Below are 24,403 nucleotides of genomic sequence, written 5' to 3'. Positions count from 1 at the left end.
TTTATATTGTTTCCCTCCAATCTGGGTATCTTTTATTAATTTTCTTGCTTAATTGCCTGTTTATAACCTTCAGTACAATGTTGAATAAGAGTGGTAGGAGCAGATATCCTTGTTCTTGACCTTAAGGGGACAGATTTCAGTATTTCATCATTAAGTATAATGTTACCTATGGGTTTTTTCATGGATAGCCTTTATCAAACCAAGGAATTTCCCCTTTATTCCTTATCATGAAAAGATGTTGGATTTTGTGAAATGCTTTTTTCTGCTTCTATTGAGATGATTATGTGATTGATTCACTTTATTTTATTGAGATGGTATATTACATGGGTTTATTTGTAGATGTTAAACCAAAAATCCTACTTTGCCATGATGTATAATCTGTTTTATATGTTGCTCAATTCAGTTTGTTAGTATTTTTTTGAGATCTTTTTGGTGTGTATTCATAAAAGATTCAGGTCTGTAGTTTTCTTTTCATGTGATGTCTTTGCCTGATGTTGGTATCAGGATATTATTGACCTAATAGAATGTGTTGGGAAGTAGTCTCTCCTTTTATATTTTTTGAGAGAGTTTTTGAAGAATTGATGTTAATTCTTCTTTAAATGTTTGATAGAATTCACCAGGAAAGCTATCTGGGCCTGGGCTATTCTTTCTGGGACTTTTTTTGAGTATTAATTCAATCTCTTTACTTGTTATGGGTCTATTTAGATTTTTATATTTTCTTGGTCAGCTTTAGTTGTTTGTGTCTTTCTACAAATTTGGCTCTTTCATCTAAGTATATCTAATTTGTTAGCATACAGTTTTTCATAGTAGTCCCTTGTAATCATTTTTCCCCCTCTGTGGTCAGTATTGATGTCCCCTAATTGGTTTGACTGATTTAAAAAAATACATATTTATTTAAAATGTCTACTTTTAGGGATGATATTGATAATGATGAATATAATACTAACTCTTACTCTGTAATTTCACTACCCAAATATAATGTAAAGATTAAGTACATTTCTTTCTAGGCGGTGTCTGTGTCTGTGTGTTTGTTTGTATGTGTGTGTGCATATTAATAATATGTATTTCTATAGTCAAGATTATGCTTTTTATTAATTTTGTAGCCTAAAATTTTCCCTTAATGTCCTGATGTCTAATGTCCTCCCCCCCAGCTTTATTGAGATATAATTGACATAAAACATGTAAGTTTAAGGTGTACAATGTTGATTTCATACATATTTCAAAATGATTACTACCATAGCATTAGCTAACACCCCCATCCTGTCACATAATTATTCTTTCTTTTTTGTAGTGACAGCATTTAAGATCTACTCTTTTAGCAAGTTTCAAATATATAATATGGCATTATTAGCTATACTTATGATGCTGTATATTACATCCCCATAAGTTTTTAATCTTATAACTGGAAGTTTGTGTATTTTCACCAGTATCTCCCCATTTCCCCCATCCCTAGCTCCTGGTAACTACCACTCTATTGTTTCTGAATTCAGCTGTTTTAGATTCCACAAAGAAATGATGTCACATAATACTAGTCTTTCTCTGACTTATTTCACTTAGTAGAATGCCCTCACGTTTCATCCAAGTTGTCTCAAATGACAGGATTTCCTTCTTTCTCATGGCTGAATAATATTCCATTCCATTGTGTGTGTATGTGTGTATGTATATTAGGTTGTGTCCATATCTTGGCTATGGTGAATAGTGCTACAATAAACATGGAACATCTCTTTGAGATCCTGTTTTCATTTCCTTTTGTAGCCTGCTTTTTTTAAAAAAAAGATTTATTTATTTGACAGAGAGAGAGAGCAAATGGGGGAGGGGCAGAGGGAGAGTGAGAGAAAATCTCAAGCAGATTCCCTGTGGGGCACAGAGCCCTTTCGATCTCACAACCCATGAGATCATGACCTGAGCTGAAATCACCAGATGGATGCTTAAACGACTGAGCCACCCAGGCACCCTTGTAGCCTGCTTTTTTAAATTTCACATAACATAAGCATTTTGCAACGTGGTTAAAATAATTTTAATGATATGCTTAATACTATTGTATAGATGTAATTTAAACTCTCTTCTATTTTTGAGCTGGTAACTTGCTTCTTTTGATATTATAAATCATACTATAATCTCTGTGCATAAATCCTTTTATGCATATCATTCTGTATTTACAGTTTTATACTTGACTTCCCTTAGCATTATGTCAAGATCATTTCCCATATCATTAAAATTTTTGAACACCTAATTGCTAATAGCTATATAATATTCTACCATATGAGTATAACATAATTTATTTAACAAATTTCCTATTATTGGATATTTAGATTATTTCCAACCTTGGTAGTATAAATATGGCTGAAATGAACATAATAATGCATAAATCTTTTGTTACATTTTGTATTATTTTCTTAAGATATATTGGGTTAAAGGATTTGAATTTTTGTTTTTGCCTGAAATTTTGTATTAAGGCAGAATCATGTTCCATCATAAAGACATATTATAATTGATCTAACCTTGGCATATTTTTGGATATCTTATATTTTTGTTATTAAGGATAATGCTAGAATAACATCCTTGTACATGAGTCTTTGCATTATCTGAGATAGTAATTTTTTAAAGGTTATTATACAAATATAATAGCTAATTTGCTCTCCAAAAAATGAATGATGATTTATATTCTCACTGCCAGTATATGAGAATGTTTGTTCTACCTTAGGCTTTTTAATATTGAGGTAGACTGTTATTTTAAAACTTGTTAATTTGATAGATGCTACCAGTGTTGGTCAGAAAAAGAGGATCACAAAATAGAATATTAGATGGGAGAGAGGGGTAAATTTTTTGAAAGGATTTAAGAAAAAAATGGGGCAATCCCAGCATGTAGTTAGGCATTTTCAGGAAAGTTTTGGGCTATATTGATGTATGAGAAAACAAGTAAGATGGAGACAAGATTTCCAGGTTAATAATTATGATGATGATAATAATTACTATTATAAAAAATAAGTACCATTAACTTATCGAATTAATCTCTAAGAGACTAATTTAAAATGTACATTACCAAGGATCAGTCTTTAGCTTTCTCCATTGACTCCTTTTCAAGCACAATTATGTCTGGTGAACCAGTTGGTATGTGGGACCCTAAAGAGGTTAAGAAAGGAAGTTTTAAAAGGGAAAAACCTCAACAACTATTTCTGCAGAAAGAGTAGGGTTACTCAATTGGAGGGTGTAGGCAGATCCCTGGGTTCATGTTTTATGGTGGCAGTGGACACAAGTTGTAGGACAGCAGGATAAATTTTCCTCCATTCTGAAAATGAGAGAAGAGAGAGAAAAGGAGGGTACTTATACTTTTCTTTTGTCTGAGTGTAACTTTAAAATCTTGTAACTATAGGCTGGTGAGGAGAAATTAAGTCATAATGTATCATGTCTTTATAAAATGCAATCCCTGCTCTGTCCAAGACATGTGTGCACACGCATGTGCACATACACACACAGAGAGTTAGTCTGTCTGTACTGCTCTTCCCTGTGACCCTGACCACCTGGCAAACTTACTTTTCTTCTCCAAGTGTCACCCCCTATGCAAAACTTTCTCTGACTTGCCCAAGCAGAATTAATAATAACAACACCAATAACAATAGCTAATATGTACTGATGGCTGATTCTGTATCTGATAATGAGTTAGGCATTTAATAGGTATTATATACAATATAATACAAACAACAACCTTATGAAGTAGGTATTACTATTACCACCATTTTCAGATGAGTAAATGGAAGGTCAGGGTGTATAGGTAACTAGGCCAAGGTCATACAGCTAATAAGAAGTAAAACTGGGGCCCAAAAGCCTACACTGACCTACTTCACAGTAGTTAATAACCCAGATAAAGTATGATATATACCCTTCCATTACTCAAAAAGAAAAAACCTATTGTACAGCTCCCTTAATATGACAAAAATATATATTATTTTATAATTGTTCCTGGGGCACAGTGTTTTCATCATCCTTTTATAATTAAAAACATAGGAAACAGGATATTGTAAAACTAGGTACTGTCATTTATCTAAACACAGAAGCACAAATTAGATGTATTGTACTATTAGAGGAAAGTCCATTAATATAAATATTCTTTCTGACAGCTCCATGTTGTTTTATTACTTGGCATTTAAAATTATATACAGTGTCCTTGATACTGAATATTTCAAGGGGTTTAACCCCATTTCCTTTCTGTTTGTCTATTTATCTATCAACTATCAATAGTTACTGCTGTTTCTGATAGACAAGAAAGAAATTTTACAAATATGAATTACTTTGTCTCCAACTGGCTTCTTGCTATAGTGAAAGTTACTTACCTCACTGAATCTCAGTTCCCCCATATTTTGCACAAGGGTAATGAGGTTAAATTATTTCTTAAAATACCCATAAAACCTCAATTAACTGTAGTATGGAGAAAAGAAGGTATAAGGACTAATGGGATTAGAAAAGTTAGGTGGTGTGCTGGTCAACTGAGAAGGTGCCCTTTTAGCTGCTCCACTCAATTCTATAGTTAAGTGAAAAAATTTTTATGAGTCATAGAAACAATGAAAGCACAAAAGTATTAGATATAGTCAAATGTGTTAATTAAAAACAAAAGCAAAAGCATGGATTCCAGAAGCTTAAATTGACAAATTTAACATCCAATGCTAGAAAAGCCCGAGAGTGAACTGTTTAACTTTTGAAAAGGTACATGCTTCCTCAAACCTCCTACCAGACCCTCTCTTTAGATAAACTTGCCAGCTGTTTCACAGGGAATGTAGAAGCCACAAGATGGCCACTTCCCACCACAAGATCTACAAACTTACCTATACCTTCACCTATCATTTCTGCCTTCCTTCCATTTCTAATTTAAGATCAAAAAATCCTCCTGTGTATGGCACATTTTTCCACTTGAGCTTCAGAAATTTTTCCTATGCAAGTATTTCTTTCGGATTTTTGTTCTGTAAATTAACCATGTGTTTTCTTTTTCTTCAACTATTTCCTGTTGTCTGGCTCCTTTCCCTCAGCATTTAAAGCTTGTTCAAATCTCTCTTACTTACCAAAGAAAAAAAATTATTCTGGTATTATTTTCCAAAACCTATAACCCCAATCTAATCATGAGAAAAATAACATTTTATTTTTAAAAAATTCTCCGACCCCATGCTGTAAAGTTACCCTATCTCTGTCTTTCCTATCACAGCGAATCTTTGTGATAGTTGTCTCTACTCACTCATTGTTCTGCTCCCTTACCTTCAATATACTCTTCAGTTTATATAGTCTGGTTCTAGCCCTGATACTCCACTGATTTGTTTTTGGCAGTCTTCTCTTGGCTAACAGCCTTTCTATGGCTACATATAAAGGACACTTTTTAGTTTGACTCACTGGATTACCCAGTAGCATTTAACACAGTTATCATTCTTGAAATATGCTATTCTCTTGGCTTTTATCCTGGTTTTCCTTGTATTTCTCTTGTTAACTTTTTTTCTCAGTCACTTTTGTAGATTTCTCTGAACCTGCTCATCTTTTAAATGTTGGTGTTTCTCAAGGATCTATCTTTAACCACCTTTTTATTTTGCCTCTATCCTTTGGTAATTTGGTGACTCCTGTGACATTAAATACCATCTCAATGTTTAAGACTACCACATATATATCCCCAAGTCCCTTTTCTTCACTCCTATCAGTATCTCCAATTTCTCACTGAACATCCATGCTTAGATGTACTATAGACAACTTAATCTCTACATGATCTGACCCTTGCTCACCTCTCTAGTATCAACTTTCTCTTTTCCTCCTATCCAACACTCTGGCTCTGCTGCATTGAACTCATTTCAGTTCCGGGAATGTGCCATGCTCTCTCAGAACAATCTTTCCTTTCATGTTTTCTGTTTCACCTTAGAAGTCACTTTCCCCAGAAAGCCTTCTCTTTCTCCTAAATGTGGTTTTGATTTCTCCCCTCTTGGCCTTCAAAACACTCTGTATCTCTCCTCTCATTACATTTAAAACAATTCATTGTTATTACCTATTTTTTTATCTCTTCTATTAGACTGTGATTACATAGAAGGATAGATACCATACCTATTATGTTCCCATTTGTATCCCTGTTGTTGGCACACAATAAATTCTTCAAATGCATAAAATAATGGATCTTAGAATCAAGTCAGGCTAAGCAAACCTGTCTTTTTTTTTTGGTAGAATTATTACACTGATATATTATATGAAAGCCTGGTTTATCAAATGAGTAATCTCTCATTATAAGATATTCCAGTATGGGCTAGTTAAATGGATTCTAGTACAGTTAAGTGAATTCATACTCAGTTGATAAAACAGATTAATGATCAATACCAACATGTAGAGAGGTCTATAGTGGCAGTCTATGGGTCTTTGTTGTATGTCTTCTTTTCTAAAGGTTTTATTTATTTATTTGAGGGAAAGAGGGAGAGAGAGAGAGAGAGAGAAAGAGTGGGGGTGGTGGAGGGAGAGGGAAAGAGAATCTGAAGCAGACTCCATGCTGAGCACGGAGTCTGATGCGGGGCTCAACCTCACGACCAAGAGATGATGAACTGAGCCAAAACCAAGAGTCGGAAGTTTAACCAACTGAGCCATGCAAGCATCCTCTGTTTTTTGTCTTATTCATAATTTTCTGTTATTGACTTAATTGAAGGCAAAAAGAACAATCTTATGAAATATTCAGTGACACAAAGCTAGATGAGTCAATAAAAATGAATAATAGCCTTATGATTTGAACTGGTTTTGATTAGACTAAAACTAATATATTGACATTTCATAGGGATTAATATAAAACTACAAGTTAGGGTAAAAATAATTTAATTCAACATTCAAGAAGAATGGGTTGTATGCCTACTGTGTTCTAGTCACTCATGCTGGGAATGCAAAAAAGAATAAATCATAGTTCCTGTCCTTGAAATGGTTATATTCTAGTAAGTATATTGAATCTAGATCATGACATAATACTCTCATTACATTTTGTATTGTCTATGTACAGAATATTGTGTGCTGTTCTGGGCACCATATTAATTTTTATAATAATATACCCATAAAGTATATTTATCTCAATGTAAATTTTAAATATTTCAATTGTATCAATCAGGATAATTTAGATTATGCTGTTGTAACAATCCCCAAATCATGGTGGCTTATAACAACAAAGTTTTATTTCTCACTTATGTAACATTGGCTGGGAGCTCTGCTCTAAAATTTTTCATTCTGTGACCCAGACTGATGGAACAACCACTGTTTTAAACATTACCATTCACTGTGGCAGAGGGAAAGATAGTTGTAGAAGGTACATTGACAAATAAATGCTCTCACCTTAAAGTAAAACATAAGTGTGAGCAATAACTTTTGCTTATAAGTAATTGGCCAGAATCAGTCACATGCTCTATCAATCACAATGGAGCCAGGAAGTGCAATGCTATCTTTACTTGAAGGAAAAGAGCTATAGATATTTGGAAAACTGAATTAATGACTACCATGACTATATAGAGTAAAGAGTGAAATTTACCCTTCAGCATTAGACTTTTTCCTACTTCCCTCCTAAGAGTTACATTAACCTTTTTCTATAAATTTCCACGCACACACACATATATACATACATAGATTTTTCCATTATATATGGGATCACATGTGTTTCCCATACATTTTTGGATCTACCCATATCAATGCATAACTCTCTACTTCAGTCTGTTTAATAGCTGTAAAGTATTCCATAGTATGCATATACCATACTTCATTCAACCACTCTTCTGTGGAGGTGTGTTTGTTTTATTCCCAGTTTTTGACCATTATAACACATACTTCATTGACCATCCTTGAACATGCATATATTTCTGTGCATATGTATTTGAATATCTGTAATATCCATTCCTAGAAAGGGAATTCCTGAGCACTTTAAATTTTGCCAAGTCCTGACAATTTGCCTTCCAAAGTGCTCTACCAATTTAAAATCTCATAAACAGTGTATGAAAGTGTATATTACATTTTGAGAAACATTTTGACAAACATTTTTATTGAAGGAAGAAAAAGTTGGATAATGAGGTATTTAGAAACCACATAAAAATGAGTAATGATTGTAGACTTTTTGTTTGTCTAAACAGCTTGTAAAACCTTATACCTACTGCTTCTAGGTTTACTGACTGGAGCAACCCTGAAAAAGACTAATCCCTCTTGCACATGACACTTCTGGTTACATCTTAATGGTCAGAATGCAATTACCTATCCATATGCAGTTGCAAGGAAGGCTGTGAAATGAAGATTCCATTTTGGGGGACTATATACTAAACCAAAAACTGCAGGCTACAGGAAATAGACTAGTTTGAGAGGTAGTTTTTGCTATGCTCCTGGATCTCTATAGTTGCTTACAACCAATTTTCCCCTCTATGTTTGCTTCTCTTTTTACCCTCTTTGTCTCTTCTGCTATCTCTCAGAATTTCCTCCATCATTATTTTTTCTTTTCTCTTGTTTCCTCCTCTTTCTCAATATGTCAACTTTTTATGTCTCCATTTCTGCCTTTTTCTCTCTGCTTCTGTATGTTTTCTCTATCTCCCCATTTCTCCTCTGTGTGTATTTTTTCTCTTTCCATCTGTTTCCTATCCATCTGTCTCTCTATCTTTAGCTGTCTCTGTTTTCTTACTTCTGTATTTCTGGCTTTCTTGGTTTCAGACTCCATGTCTCTTTCTACCTCCATTTCTAACTATTAGAGCTAATAATAGAATGGGCTGCCATTTCATACAGTTGTTTTCATATGGTAGGAAGTACTTGAGGATAGCGTAGATATAGAGATAGTATAAAAAGGATTTCTTGATTGGTTGGTGATTGGATTATATAACTACTGAGATCTTTTCCAAGTTTGAGTCAAATTGAGAACCAACTTTTCCTTTTTACTAAGTAGAATATCATTTATATTTTTGCATATTTGTTTTCTGATTGAAGGTCTAGTAGGACCTCAGGGCCAACTCTGTATGAACATAATGCTTCATTGTAGATGACTGCAGAATTAGAAGATACAGTAGTCCCCTCTTATCCACAGTTTTACTTTTTGTGGTTTCAGTTATCCTCAGTCAACTATGGTCTGGAAGGAGATGATCCTCCTTCTGACCTATCATCAGAGGGTCGGTAGTAGCCTAATGCTGTGTCACAATCCATACATCACTCATCTCACTTCATCTTGTCCCATAGACATTTTACCATCTCACATCATACATCACAATAAGAAGGTACAGTACAATAAGAGAGATAAGATAATATTCACATAACTTTTATTACAGTATATTGTTATAATTGTTCTATTTTGTTATTAGTTATTGTTGTTGATCTCTAATTGTGCCTAATTTATAAATTAAACTTTATCATAGGTATGTACATATAGGAAAAAATACAGTTTATATAGGGTTTGGCACTATCTGTGGTTTTAGGCATCCACTTGATTCTTGGAACATATCTGCTGAGGCTAAGGGGGGACTATTGCATTAGAAATTGAAATGAATGTGTGTTGACTACAGAACTGTGTCTAAAAATTAATTATCTTTAATACATGTGTGATATGTGTGTGGGCTGTGTGTCTATAATTTCCAATTTGTTGGGAGATTATATATATGACTGGCTGGTACAAATGATTCGAAAACACTGTAAATATCAAATTGTCTGTGATGACAAGGATGTATTAAGGAATGATATAATTGTATATTCTCTGCAATCTAGCTGATATATCTAGTTGGGTCTTTTAATTGTGTCAAAATATATTCGTAAGTTAAACTTGTTTTGCTTTCTAGAATTAGAAGTATGCCATACAGATACTTTAAAAAATTAACATGAAGTAGGGACCTGACATACGTGGTACTTTAAGGGAGGAAAAGACTAAAGCGAAGAAGGTAATTTACAAACTAGACTTGAAAGCCATTCAAGTGTAACATTTACCTGTTAAAAGATTTAGTTTAATTACATTTTTAAAAACTTTCTTGAAAAGATGGCCCTACTCCTATCAGGATTTGGTACTCCAAGGAGAGGAATATTAATGCCTTCATTAGCCATTGTGCCAGCATCTTCAGTCTTTAGAATTCCTCATGTGGCCTTTTGAGATTTTTACATCCTAACCTTAGGAAATCAGTAAGCACAAAGCCCCAGGAGAATATGAACTTCAGGTGTAAGAACCCTTATATATTTTTATCGATGGTAGGGAGAAGATTCTTTTGGGGGAAAAAAAGTAATTTTGAAATAATTGAATAGCAGCATAATTGCCATCATATAAAGTATTATACATGCTCCTATACATTTTCTTCACACAGCAATAAGTTGGTTGTAAAATCACCAAGAGGAAAATGTTATAATATAATAACCTGATTTTCAGTGTAAGATTTCAAGGGGATAACCTGAGATGCTTCTGACACTTTTAGTATTTAAACAGATGTGTGAAACCGTATGTTGGCGGCCCAGTGGTCACAGTTCTGAGACATTCCTTGATCAATGATGATATTTAAGGCCGACGCTGTTGCAGATGAACACTGCTAGGAGATTGATTGCACTGGCCTTTCTTTTTGACTGTTTGAATTGGCAGTTTGGCAGATTTTTCCCTTTCAATGGGAAATCTGAATCACCTATTGAACATGTTACAAAATACTTGTCTTACTCTATATTCCCTTAGCACTTAACATATACAGGTTGTTCTTCCCTGTCTTGCACTTGACTAAGCACTCTAGTATGCATGCATCTTCACAGTTAGGTTATAGCTCCTTGAAGGCAAAGAGTGACGTTTTATAGTCTTAAGCTTGGTTTATGACTCCCATAGCATCTAACTCCTAGGGCAAAAATAGTTTAGCAGTGGTTAAGAGGTTGGGTTTTGTAGTCACATAGACCTAAATTCGAATCTTCTTTTCTTTAATTTACTATTGTCATAATCTTGGGTAAGTTATAAGTATCATTTTCCTGAAAAGTAAAATGGGGATAATAACACCCACAAGGTCATTGATAGGATAAAATATCATATATGTAAGAGTTTAGTGTAATGTTTGGCACACACACAAATGTGCAATACATGATAATAATTGTTATGATAAAATACAGATTTTCCTCAACTTACAATGGAGTTACATATCGATTAACCCAATGTAAGCTGAAAATATCATAAGTTGAAGATGCATTTAATATACTTAACCTATTGAACATCATAGCTTAGCCTAGCCTACCATAAACATGCTCAGAACACTTACATTAGCCTACAGTTGGGCAAAGTCATCTAAAACAAGGCCTATTTTATTTTTTTTAAAGATTTTATTTATTTATTTGAGAGAGAGAGAGAGTGAGAGAGAGCATGAGAGGGGAGAGGGTCAGAGGGAGAAGCAGATACCCTGCCAAGCAGGGAGCCCGATGTGGGACTCGATCCCAGGACTCTGGGATCATGACCTGAGCTGAAGGCAGTCGCTTAACCACTGAGCCACCCAGGAGCCCAGCAAGGCCTATTTTATAATAAAGTATTGAATATTTCATGTCCTTTATTGAATACTGTACTAGAAGTGAAAAACAAAATGGTTGGATGGGAAGTGTATCTGTTGTTTACCCTCATGTTTCCGTGACTGGGAGATGGAAATAAGAAAGGCACAATCATGGATAGGATGAGTTGTAGGTAAGGAGAGCATAGCAGACTTTTAATATCTAACCAGCAAGGTTGAGTTGGTAACTGAGTAGATACAGCAGGAAGAGTTAAATCAGAGATGAACCAATGTTCTTATTGAAGTCACTGGGAATAACATAAGTTCTAAATTGGGAGACAAGAAAAGAGAGAGTGTGCCTGTGGTTTAGGCATATTTTGAATAATAAGACACCTTTTGATAGTCCAGAGCCTACATAATCTTCTGAGCTGGAAACTGGACAAATAAATTTTATGTAAAATAAAGGATTGTGTGGAATTCATAATGGTCTTTTCAGAGTCTTGGTTTGGGTTCTCCCAAGAGCAGACCCAAAAACAAGGATTTGGATGTAAGTAATTTATTTGGGAAGTGATTCCAGAAAGTACTGCAAGGAAATGGGAAAGTCAGACTGGAAGGGAGGAGAAGCAAATAAAGAGTATGTTAATGAGCAGTTTGCCACTCATTTTTACTGGAATATACCAAGGGGTGAGGGAGTTGCAGTGTTTATTTACTAACTCCCATCACTAACAGTAACTCTTGGGGTGTTAACCTGGAACTTCCAGTCTGCCTCCTCTTCTGTTCAAGCTACTTTTGTAGTTAGAGAAGCCCCTCTGGTAGAGAAACATAGGAAGTCTTCTGCAAATGACTTTTGGGGTAGGCCAAGAGGATGTGGGTAGGGTACCAACAGTGTCCACTGTAGCAGGAGATATCACACATCTTGGATTTGAATAATCATATATTTGATAATAGATATTCTATTTCAAACAAATGGTTAATGGAAAATAACACTGAAAGCTGCCATTTATTTGTATTACTTGAACCCCTAATGTGATATTATCTACACTGATATTCTTCTTTTATTCATTGGAATATTATATGTCAAACTCTACACTAGTTACTGAGGATACAGCAGTTAATGATTAAGTGACCATCTTCATGAAGTTTATATTCTAGTGGTCAAGGAATGGGCAGAAATAACCAAGTTAATAAATGCAGCTAATTCATTAAGAGGTTTAACTCACTGAAGCATAAACATGAAATAGTATTATTTTTCCCGGTGATTACTACTTATGCTCTACTGTGCTTACCTTTTTCCACGAGGAGATGGCGACAATGATAAACATTTCAGTCTGATTATATAACTTTTCAGCTGTTTTCAAATACTGTCTCTTCCTTTTTCTTCAAACAGATAAGACATGTAGCACTAGTGGCTAGGAATTTGGGGTGTGCAGGGTAAGCTTTCGCACATTTCCCTTTCTTCCTCCTCTTTCCCCTGTGCCTTCTCCTTTGGTGTTGCATTGGGAGATAAATGACTAGGGAAGAGGGAAAGGGAAAAAATATGCTTGTGACTGCCTGTGTTTTCTCCTTGGTTGATTATAATTGCTCTTCTAGCTGTCTGTGGGCACTGTATAAATAGGTAGTTCTTATAACAGGTTTGATGATGAGATGATCCCCCCAGCATCTCTGGGCATTGGAAGTCCCTTGCAAAATTTGATTAATTTTTTTCTCAGAACTTCAGCTAGTGGCATCATGCCAGTTTTCCTCTCGGTGTACTCCTCTTGCCTCATGCTGCTGTTCCAGTGATATTGGAGAAGTCTAGCATGGCAACTGGGAAAGGAAAGCTTTCCTTCATTATCAAAAGACGATCTTCTCTTTCTCAGTCTGCTTTGTTTATTGATGGAGTAGGGCTAGGATGATAAAGAACTAGCTGCATTGGACAGCTGAATGGGTGGCCGCAGACCTCAAATTCTGGAAGTTTTCTGAATTTAGGATATTAGGTAGATATCATTCTGAGGTCAATTCTGGGAATAGTTGATCTATTCGATACTTTATATCATCCTGTTACTCTCACATTCTGGGTAAGGTTTTATACCTTTAGGTACAAACCAATTATTCAAGAAACATATCTTTATATGGAATTCTGGATCTTTCAAATGATATCCAGAGAGTGCTCTTGCATTTCCACTCAGATTTGCTTCTACCCATTATTTTAGGGATCACTGTGCTTTCATCCTCATTGTCCCCTTTGCCATTTTTTTATGTCTTGGGTTTATGATAAGCCCAATGTACCTCTGTGGTGCTTATATTCTGATTGCTAGAGGATCCCAAATGCATCCTCATATAGGTAACCAATTTGCTGAAAAGTCTTAGCTCAATGAGAATAAACAGTAAAAATGGTTTTGTTTTTCTCCCAAATGCCTACTGATGGTATTTTAATCAACCCCTTTCCCTATTGTGGGGAGGGGGGCCTTAACAATATCTCAGTCCAATTCAAAACTTTTTACAGTTATTTTTGGCTTTGGAACAGTTTCATTCCAATTGTTTAAAGTTCAGTATTGTTAGGGATGCCTGGGTGGCTCAGTCGGTTAAGCATCTGCCTTCAGCTCAGGCCATGATCCCAGCGTTCTGGGATCGAGTCCCACAGCAAGCTCCTTGCTCAGCAGGGAGCCTGCTTCTCCCTCTGCCTGCTACTCCCCCTGCTTGTGCTATCTCTCTTTCTCTCCCTCTCTCTGACAAATAAATAAATAAAATCTTAAAAAAATGAAGTTCAGTATTGTTAATTTTAAAACATCAGTGTCAAAGTTGAGTAAAAATTCTTGCGACATAAACAAACAAAATAACCATAAGTGCTGATCAGTCTTATGAATAAAACAGCAAGGAGGTGAGCTAGAGAATGACAGAGTAAGACTTTAGGTAGTTGGAAAAGGTGCTTGTGTGTGACTGAGGACAGTAAGATGTTAAAGAACTGTATGAAGAGTGGGAAGAAGTACCCTGGGAGAAAGATAAAATGTAAAGGCCATGAGGATGAAATGACCTTGGCACATTCCAGGGACAAATAAAATGTTCATAGTGGCTGGAGCATAGCCAACAAGGAGGAGAGTGTGATATGAGATCAGAGGCAGCCAGGGCTCCACCTTCAGTTCCTTGATGGTCTAGTGGAAAGAGTTCAGATTTTACTCCATATCCAGTGGGAAGCCATTGAAAAGTTTTAAGCAGGGAACTTTGGCATGATTCAACTGTGCACTTTCATGTTTTCTTCCATTTGCATAAAAAGAAAGCCAGAAGTCACCAGAATGTCATTGTTTCTGTAATGTGTCTTTGAGATATATGAAATTTTAGCTGCTATTTTGTTGAGGCCAAGATCTGTGATTCAACTTCAAATTCTTTTTTGACTTTTCAGCTGCCAAGGAAAGTGAATGATGAAGCCACCATTTCTTTTGGCCCTTGTGGTCTGTTCTGTAGTCAGCACAAATCTGAGGATGGTGTCAAAGAGAAATTCTGGTAAGTTGGCAAATTTCCTTTGGCCAAAAATGTGTAGTTTTTGTGAGCATCCAGAAAGCATTTGTGCCCTTAACTATGAATATCTTTAAACAGAAGTTCTTGAATTCCAGGTATGTTGGAAAGTAGCTAAGATAAGAATGAGATTTTAGCCTACTACTGAGAAAATGTTGGGGAACTAGTGGAATTTTGTTTGACTTCAATGGCAGCATATTCTCAGTGGACAATGAAATGTTAAGGGCCTAGTTAGGGTTGGTTACATTTGCTAGTGACTATACACCTGGGAACAAACATTTGCAAATGAAAAGACAGGAAACCTTTAAAGATATATATGTTTGCCTCTTAATTGAGTGTGTAGCATTACTGTTTAAATTAAAGCTTTTGACAAATATTAGTGAGCTTTATTTTTTGGTACATTTTCACATTTGTACCAAATCTCTAGTAGGCAGAGGTTTAAAGCCTCCAAGTTCAGAAATATTAGCTAATTGCCTGAAGAGGAATTTCTTGAGAAGAAATATCTATTTCTAGAACATGGTGGCCTGGCAGGCAGCCATGATTGTATTGAAAGATTAGCTGTAGCCAGTAGATACCCCAATCAAAGCTTAAACATTGTTTAATAACACTTGAATATATATGTCTTTCAGTTTTGATTATATAGTCTAGCTATAATTACAAACCATGCATGAGATTTTAAGAATTGATTTTCTGTCCACAATCATTCTAGTAAGACACTGAAGAATGTATTATTACATGGAAACAAAAGACTACGATGGGGCTTTCTGCTAGCTTCTAATTCAGTTATTTCCTAGAATTAAATGTATGGTCTTTACTTTCTCATTAAGTATAAAACCCAGGCAATAAAGTGCATGCTTATTTTTTAATGCAATACATGCTGGCTAGTGCTTGGAGTTTGGATAATGTTTGTTTTCTGAGGCGAGAATACTTGCTAATTGACATAGCTAAAGAACAGTATTGTTCTTCAATTGATAGCATGGTAATAAGTCTTTCACAAAAATGGGTCACAGGTTGTAAAATAGAACAACACTGCTGAAGTCCAAAGGATTCTGGAATGGTAAGGGTAAGGCAATATATTGGCTTTTTCTCCCCTTAAGACTTATGTATATATTTAACACATTTTTGTATATCATGACTCTCTTTCAGCTGTGTTTGTGTATAACATTTTACCTATAATATCTCCAACTTGGCATATTTTATGTGGCTGCCTTTCCTTGCCTCACTTTTGCAGTCACATTTTCGCTTTCAGTCTTGGTTCAGATTGATTATTGCTGAAATAAAATGGTTGGAGATATTACTTACTAGCAAATGTAACCTGTTGAACCAGATCTCATTTTCCTCACTTGGTTATGTCATAATGTCTGTAGCAGAGTCTGAAAGGAAAAAAAAGGAATTGAGGTTTAAAAAGACATCTATATTATGGTAGTTTAATTCAAGTAAAATCCAAACTAAGAAACAAAAACAAGTTGCTATGTATTACGTATTCTGTATTCTTTCCTTGGTTTGTTTATTATTTATGAGGAGAGAGGATGTTAAAAATATATCCAAAGAGGAAGTTATCGTTGATGCACAGGTGTCCTTTAAAGATCAACTTTTTAATGCTTTGCTTCTTTATTCTTTATTTATCAAGTGTGAAGCCATTTGTGGCTTATGAGTGGTTCTTAGCTTTGTTTTCTTGGTGTAGCCAAGTGGTATCATGTTTTCAGTGAGCTTTATTGAAGAAATATTACCTAAAAAGCTATTTCCCTTAGAATGAATATATTTGAATAGTTTCAGTCTCTTCTCCCCCATCTGTTTACCCTCAGCTACCTCCTAGGACAATAGCAATTATAATATTGGAACAAAACTTTTCCTACAGATCTGGGCAGTGGAGATGGTTTGAATACAGTTAGTCTTTTTTCTTATGCCTTCCTGCTTTTATTTATGGTGTATGTGGAGTAGGCAGGAAAGACTAATGGGTTGATGTTGGTTTGTACATACCTGTGTGTATGGTGTTTGTATATTTCAAAATACAGAAAAAAAATCAAGCATGGGATAAATAAAAGACATCCTAAGTTGCCCATAGGTGATGAGAATGGGGTACTTCGAAGCAGTTCTTTTCACCCTTCCTTTCTATTTAGGTACTCTCATCATAACCCCCTTCCCAGCCCCTACACTCATGTTAATATTATTTTATGTAAAAAAATAGAATTATTTGCAGTCTTATGATGGTCCTATTTGAGTTCACCTTATCACCTTATTATATTGGCTTTTTCATTGAAGAACATTAAAGATTTCTTTGGCAAGGGGCACCTGGGTGGCTCAGTCGTTATGCATCTGCCTTCGGCTCAGGTCATGATCCCAGGGTCCTGAGATCGAGCCCCGCATCGGGCTCCCTGCTCAGCGGGAAGCCTGCTTCTCTCTCTCCCACTCCCCCTGCTTGTGTTCCCACTCTTTATCTCTCTCTCTGTCAAAAATAAATAAATAAAATCTTTTAAAAAAAAAAGATTGCTTTGGCAAATCTGTAGTGAAAAATTTTGTTTCATGCAATCTGTGAGGTCTTTTGGCCTTTACCATTTAAAGAGATCTGGATTTAAGCTTGCATAGTTGTTCTTGGAATCACCAATGGAACTCAGAACTTTTATTTTCTTCCCCTACTTCCCTTCCCCTAAGTGAAAAATGAATGATTGTGCTCTTCACTCATTAATATTTATAACTGTTTAGTATGAGGTGTGAAGCCAGTTATAATGATATTTGTGCAGTTTATTATAGGCAGTGATCTTTTTCACTAAGATCTCTATAACTACTAATGCCAAAGGCTTCTTGTATGCACAAGACACAGGACCAAGGGATGGAATCTTTTTGTTCTGTACTTGTCAATCAAGGAAAAGAATAAAAGACTCAACTTTTTTTTAAATTTAGTTTGGGCACATATTGAATTGAACCTCCTAGTTTCTGGTAATATACAGTTTTTAAAGCTGCAGCATAGGTTATGTTTCTAGGTAATACCCATTCACACTGGGCAAGCCCAACTATCAACTCTGCATAGAGAAACAGCAAAAATGTCTCTGAGGTTGCATTAGAACATACTAAAATGCATAGCATCTAATTTTAAGGACTGTATCTGATTGACCAAGTGTGAGCTTGTCATCTCCACAGAATACTCATGAGGTCCTTTAGCATTGGCATTCTCTAAATTTAAAACTAGATAAGGTTATTTGGAAAGTCTACTCTATTAAAAATAGGTTTACTTTATTTAAAGGTGTCATTCTTTATCGCAGGGAATTGGCTAATATCTTGACAAAGGCTAATAGCTGAAATGTCCTGTAGAGGACACATGTATCTAAAACTGATTTTCAATAGGATGGGTGGGAGAAAAAGCTTTCCCGCAGGAAGAGAATACTCAAGGGCTTCTATACAATGATTTCTTTTTACCTCAAAATTATGTCCCCAGAATATACATGGTTTTTATTTTGGGGGACATTAAACTGTCCCTTTTGCTTTTCTCTGACTTTTACTGCTGTTGCTACAGAAAAATGTGAGTTGGGTTAGGCTGTTGTTGGCATTAGGCTCCCCCCCCAGCCTGGATCTCCATATCAGGGAAGAAAGGAATAGGGTGACTAGTTTGATGAGAAAGTATGTTTAATTCTGAATCCAATTTGGGTCATTTTGCAATTAGCACATTTGGAGGATGACTATAACAAAACAACTTCTCAGTGATCTGGTGTTTGAAGGAAAATTGCAGAGCTACCACAGTATCTTAATCAACTAGGAAAATGTAGTCCCTAGGGGTAAGGAGGATGTGAAGGCTGCTGGAACATATTGGATACTTATAGATACATTTTGGATTGATTTGAACATGGCTTTACATGAGGATTCGGCTTATGGCTTTATAGAATTTATGGAGTTTTCTGATTGTTGATGAGAGAGTAGCAGTTTGTTTTCACTAAAAATTCTTTGGTTTTAGAATTTCTAGTCATATGACTGAGGAAGATCTTAAGGCAGAAATAGAGGCTTTGTGAGTTTACATTTCTAGCAAAAGCTAGAAAGAATATCTCAAACAGCTTCTAAGTGTAAACAAAATAACTTTCCTTGTGAAATTGATTGTTATATAATTAAAAATAAAATGAACTATCATGCTTTGAATTCTTATGAAGGAGACAAAATGTTTTATTTTAAAATAGTGGTTAGAAGTAATGTTGCTCTGAGGATATTTGCATTGTCCCTTTAGGGGTGGAGTACAAGAGCACTAGATTAGAAGTTAGAAGATCAACAAGGTGTTACTGAAATCTCATCTTCTAAATTTATTCTAATGAGCTAAGATCAAGGGAAAAAAGACCTCCCCATGATCTCTTCTTTACCTGAAATGGATAATCTGAGATTTGATACTTTTATCTCTTTAATTAGGGTAACTTCCTTGGAGGAAATTGGATCTTGGAAGGAAGGGAAAGTGGTACAGGAAGGATTGGCTTAGTCATTGGAGCTGGTATAGGAATGGTATTAAAGGAGTATGGGACAAAGTTTATAGCAAGTAAGGAGTAGTCAGAGATGAGAGAGATCAGTCAGAAAGAATGTATAGGCAGAATGGAGCTGGATGAAACACCCTTATTAAAGAAGTTGAAGGGCAAATAATTTTAGGATTCTTAGTCATTGAATTTTATATGGCCAAAGGCATAGCCAGTCATGAAATACTTACTGAACTCTTACTGTATGTGAAACATTACACTAGTCTTGTGGTGGGGGAAGAGAGTAGGGAAAGTAAAGCAATACTCCCTTGTCAAGAATATTTAATCTCACTGGGATAAATGAATGGCTAAGCAAATTGTGTTAACCTGAGAGAGAGCACTATATAGCTATTAAAATGACCAGTATTTAGACCATATTGATATACAGAAATATGAATATAAATAATATTAAGCAAAAAACCTGGTACATAATGATTTTAAAATATGCATTTACACTAATCAAAATTAGAAAAGAACTTGTAATGATGTTTAGCATTTATAGATATATTTAGCATTTATACATATATTTATAAGTGATTTTTTTTTCTACAAAGTCATTTAAATTCATGAAAAATAAGAGATCTATTTAACTGGGAGGAAATACTGTTACTGGGGGATGCATCACATATGAGACTCAGAGTAACACAAGATAATTTGATTCAGTATTAAACTTGCACATCAAGGCCTCCAAAGCTAGGGGAGTCAGAGAAAGGCAGGACCAATATTAGACATTCTGTAGAAGATGAGAGGCTTGAGGGAAGGCCTGACAGCAGGTAGGACCAAGAGTGAGCTGGAATAAGGGAGAGGGACATTCAAGGTAAGGAGCATAGTGTGAGTGAACAGATAGAGGTGGCAGTGAGTATGGCACATGTATCTAGGGAGAGATGTTAAGTCAGCAAATGGGAAACAGTTGAAGTTGGCTAAGCAAGACAAGTCGAGCTAAAAGAGAGAGTTCCCAAGTCTGGTTCCAGTAGTATAGATTAGTAGTAGATTTTATTTTTTTCAGCAGAACAGTGATGAATGATGACTTTTGCAGTAATCTAGAGGGGTGACTGCAAAAGGTAGCCAGGTGAAAGAGAATTCTAAAATGATCCCATGGGGGGAAACCGGAACTTGACTTGGGAATTATACTGTGAGACAGAAGGAGTTAGTTTCTCTTTATGTTTTTATAATCTTGAAACATTTCAAACCTATAGAAAAGTTACAAGAATAGTACAATGGCCACCCATATACTCATCACCTGTATTCACCAGTTGTTAACATTCTGTTGCATGTTTTCTCTCCTCGCTGTTGCTCTTTTTCACCATTAAGTATATTAGCTCTGAGTTTTTATAGGTATTCTTTAAGAGATTGAAGACTTTCCCTTCTATTCGTAGTTTGCTGAGTTTTTTTTTTTATTGTGAATTGGTATTGAATTTTGTCACATGCTTTTTCTGCATCTATTGAGATGACCATGATTTTCTCCTTTATTGTGTTAATATGGTTAATTAAATGAATTGATTTTCAAATATTGAACCAGTCTTGCTATAAGAGATAAGCCCTACTTAGTCATGATGTATTATTCATCTTATATATTGCTGGATTTATTTAAAAATTTTGATTGTTTCTGAGGATTTTTGCATCTGTGTTCATGAGTGATATTGTCTAATTTTGGGGTAATATTTTCATTAGGTTTTGGTGTTAGGATTGTGTTGGCCTCATCTTAGGAAATATTGTTGCCTCCTCTGTTTTCCAAATGACATTATTACTTTCTCAAAAATTTGATAGTATTGACCATTGATATTATCTGGACTTAAAGTTTATTTGTGGAAAGTTTTTGTTTGTTTGTTTATTGATGCTTTAATTTCTCCCGTAGGTACAGAGCTACTCAGATTTTCTCTTCCTTCTTAAGTCAGTTTTGGTAATTTGTGTTTTTGTAAAGGATTTATTCATTTCATTTAAGTTTTAAAATTTATCGACATGGAGTCATTCATAATATTCATTTAATATCCTTCAAATGTCTGTAAGATATATAATATTATCCCCACTTTTATTTCTGTTGTCCTTTCTTTTTTTCTCTTTTTTTATTATGTTATGTTAATCACCATACGTTACATCATTAGTTTTTGCTGTTGTCTGTTCTTTCTTTTTCTTTCTTTCTTTCTTTCTTTCTTTCTTTCTTTCTTTCTTTCTCTCTTGCTCTCTCTTTCTTTTCTTTTCTTTTGATTAGTCTTGCTTGTTAAGAGTTTATTAAGTTCATCAATCTTTTGAAAGAACCAGCTTTTGGCTTTGTTAATTTTCTTTGTTGCTTATTTAATTGTTCCTTCTCCATTCTTTATTTTTTCTTTTTTTCTTACTTTGGGTTTAATTTGTTCTTTTTCTAGTTTCTTAAGGTGGAAACTTAAATCACAGATCTTAAACCTTTCTTCTTTTCTAATAAAGGCATTTAAAGCTAAAAATGTCCCTCTAAGTATGCATTAGCTGTGAACCTGAAATTTTGATCAATTGTGTTTTCATTATTATGTAGTTCAAAATATTTTTTAATTTCCCTTGTGATTTCTTCTTTGAACTGGAATTATTTAAAAGTATGTTATTTAATTTCCAAATATTGAAGGATATTATAGATATCTTATTTGTATTATTTCTAATTTAATTCCAGTCAGAGAACGTATTCTGTAATATTTCAGTCTCTTGATATTTTACTGAGATTTATTCCATGTCCCATCACATGGCCTTTATTGATGAATATTCCATATGCATTTTTTGACAGTGTTTTTTCTATCTTTTATGTCCTTATTGATTTTTTTTAAAGATTTTATTTATTTATTTGACAGAGAGAGAGATAGCGAGAGCAGGAACACAAGCAGGGGGAGTGGGAGAGGAAGAAGCAGGCTTCCCGCTGAGCAGGGAGCCCGATGCGGGGCTCGATCCCAGGACCCCGGGATCATGACCTGAGCCAAAGGCAGACGCTTAACGACTGAGCCACCCAGGTGCCCCTGTCCTTACTGATTTTATTGGATACTTGTTCTATCAATTAGTGAGAAAGGGTTATTAATATATCCAACTATAATTGTGGATTTGTCTCATTCTCCCTTTAATTTTGTCAACTTTACCTCATGAATTTTGATGCTCTTACCAGTTGCAAACGTATTTAGAATTATTTTGTCTTCCTGAAGAATTACCCTCCTTATCTCCTATAATGCTATTTGTCTTGAATTTTGCTTTGTCTATGTTAATAGAGTTTATGCTTACTGTTTTCATGGTATATATTTTTTCTTATCCTTTTACTCTTATCCTATTTGTAGCTTTAAATGTGAAGTGCATATTTTATAGATGGCATATTGAGTCTTTTTTTCGAGTCTAACAACGTCTGTCTTTTAGATAAGGTCATTAGTCCATTTACAATGAATATAATTTTTGATATGTTTAAGTCACCATTTTCTATTTTTCTCTTCTAGTATTTATTGTTTTTACTTGTTGGTCCATTTCTGTTTTATTTTGGGTTAATTTAATAATTTTTAGTATTCTATCTTCTGTCCTCTATTGGCTTTATAACTATACCTTTAAATATTTTTAGTGGGTACTTAAGTTTGGGGGTAATAAACTATGGCTTGTGGGCCAAACCTGGCCATTTCCTGTTTTTGTAAAAAATATTTTAATGGAACACAGTCACACTCATTTATTTGCATATTGTCTATGGCTGCTTTTGTGCTATAATAGCAGAGTTGAGTAGTTACTACAAAGACTGTGTGGCCAACAATGCTTAAAATATTTAGTATCTGGCCCTTTACAGAAAAAGTCTGCTGTCCCTTGCTCTTGGGCTTACAATGAGCATCCTTAACTTTACAAAGTCTATTTAGAGTTAAATATGTACCACTACATATTTCACACATGAACCATCATATTTGTTACTTTCCTTTTCTTGCTTATCACTTCATGCATTATACTTCTCCCTTCCTATTTATACATCATATTTCACACTCACACTTCTTACTTCCCAGTTCAAAAATGTAATAACTTTACAGCAGTATAATTCTATTTATGCAATTCCTCATCCTTCATGTTATTGTTGTCATATATTTTAAACTGCAATTATTTGCTTTAAACAGTTTTAATTTTCTAAGTAATAATGACAACTGAAAAACAGCTTATACATTTCTCCATGTATTTACCATTTCTAGTACTCTTCTTTCCTTTGGTCATTCCTTTTCAGTTTGTTGGACATTTTTTACCTATGTCATAGCACAAGTATGCTGGAGAGAAATCAGCTTTTGTTTATATAAAAATGTATTTGTTTCACCTCATTTTTGAGGATTATTTGCCCCAGATATAGAATGCTATGTTGAAAGTTTCATTATTTAGAGATGTCATTCCATTGTTTTCCAGTCTCTATAGTTGCTGATGAGAAACCAAGTAAACAATCTTACCATTGTTCCCTTGTATGTAATGTCTTTTTTTTTTTTTTTCTGGCTGCTTTTAAGACTTTTTTTTTCTCTTTGGTTTTCAGAGCCTTGACTATCATGTGTTTAGTTGTTTTTTTTTTTTTTTTTTGTATTGATCATGTTTGGTGCAGCTAAAGCTCTTGAAATTTTAAAGTTTCTCATCAAATTTGAGAAATGCTTATTATTTTTAGATATTTTCTGCCCCATTCTCAATCTCCTCTCCTTCTGAAATTCCTATTACCAGAATGCTTGACTGCTTTATAATTATTCCTCAGGTTCTGAGATTCTATTCATATTATTTCAATTATTTTTTCTATTTTTTCAGATTGGAAAATTTTTATTGACTGTGTTCAAGATCACTGATTCTTTTTTTTTTTTTATTCTTATGTTAATCCCCATACATTACATCATTAGTTTTAGATGAAGTGTTCCATGATTCATTGTTTGTGCATAACACCCAGTGCTCCATGCAGAATGTGCCCTCCTCAATACCCACCACCAGGCTAACCCATCCTCCCACCCCCCTCCCCTCTAGAACCCCCAGCCTGTTTTTCAGAGTCCATCGTCTCTC

The 24,403-nt window shown here is 34.8% G+C and overlaps 1 protein-coding gene across 1 annotated transcript in view; it reads left to right on the top strand.

Moving 5' to 3' along the window:
- Positions 1–14,817: 14,817 nt before the first annotated feature.
- LOC145717803 (X-linked interleukin-1 receptor accessory protein-like 2) overlaps positions 14,818–24,403 on the top strand; it is a 515,575-nt gene continuing 505,989 nt past the window's right edge. Inside the window, exon 1 of the mRNA XM_081808481.1 lies at positions 14,818–14,915. Within this exon, the coding sequence (XP_081664607.1) occupies positions 14,831–14,915 (85 nt within the window). The 5' untranslated portion in view covers positions 14,818–14,830. The remainder of the gene's footprint in view (positions 14,916–24,403) is intronic.

This window comes from Leptonychotes weddellii, chromosome X, assembly GCF_054177405.1.
Source record: "Leptonychotes weddellii isolate Sample4059 chromosome X, ASM5417740v2, whole genome shotgun sequence".
NCBI classification, from domain to species: Eukaryota; Metazoa; Chordata; class Mammalia; order Carnivora; family Phocidae; genus Leptonychotes; species Leptonychotes weddellii.
Note: the sequence above shows the minus strand (reverse complement) of the source record. Positions and strands in the feature narration are given on the sequence as shown.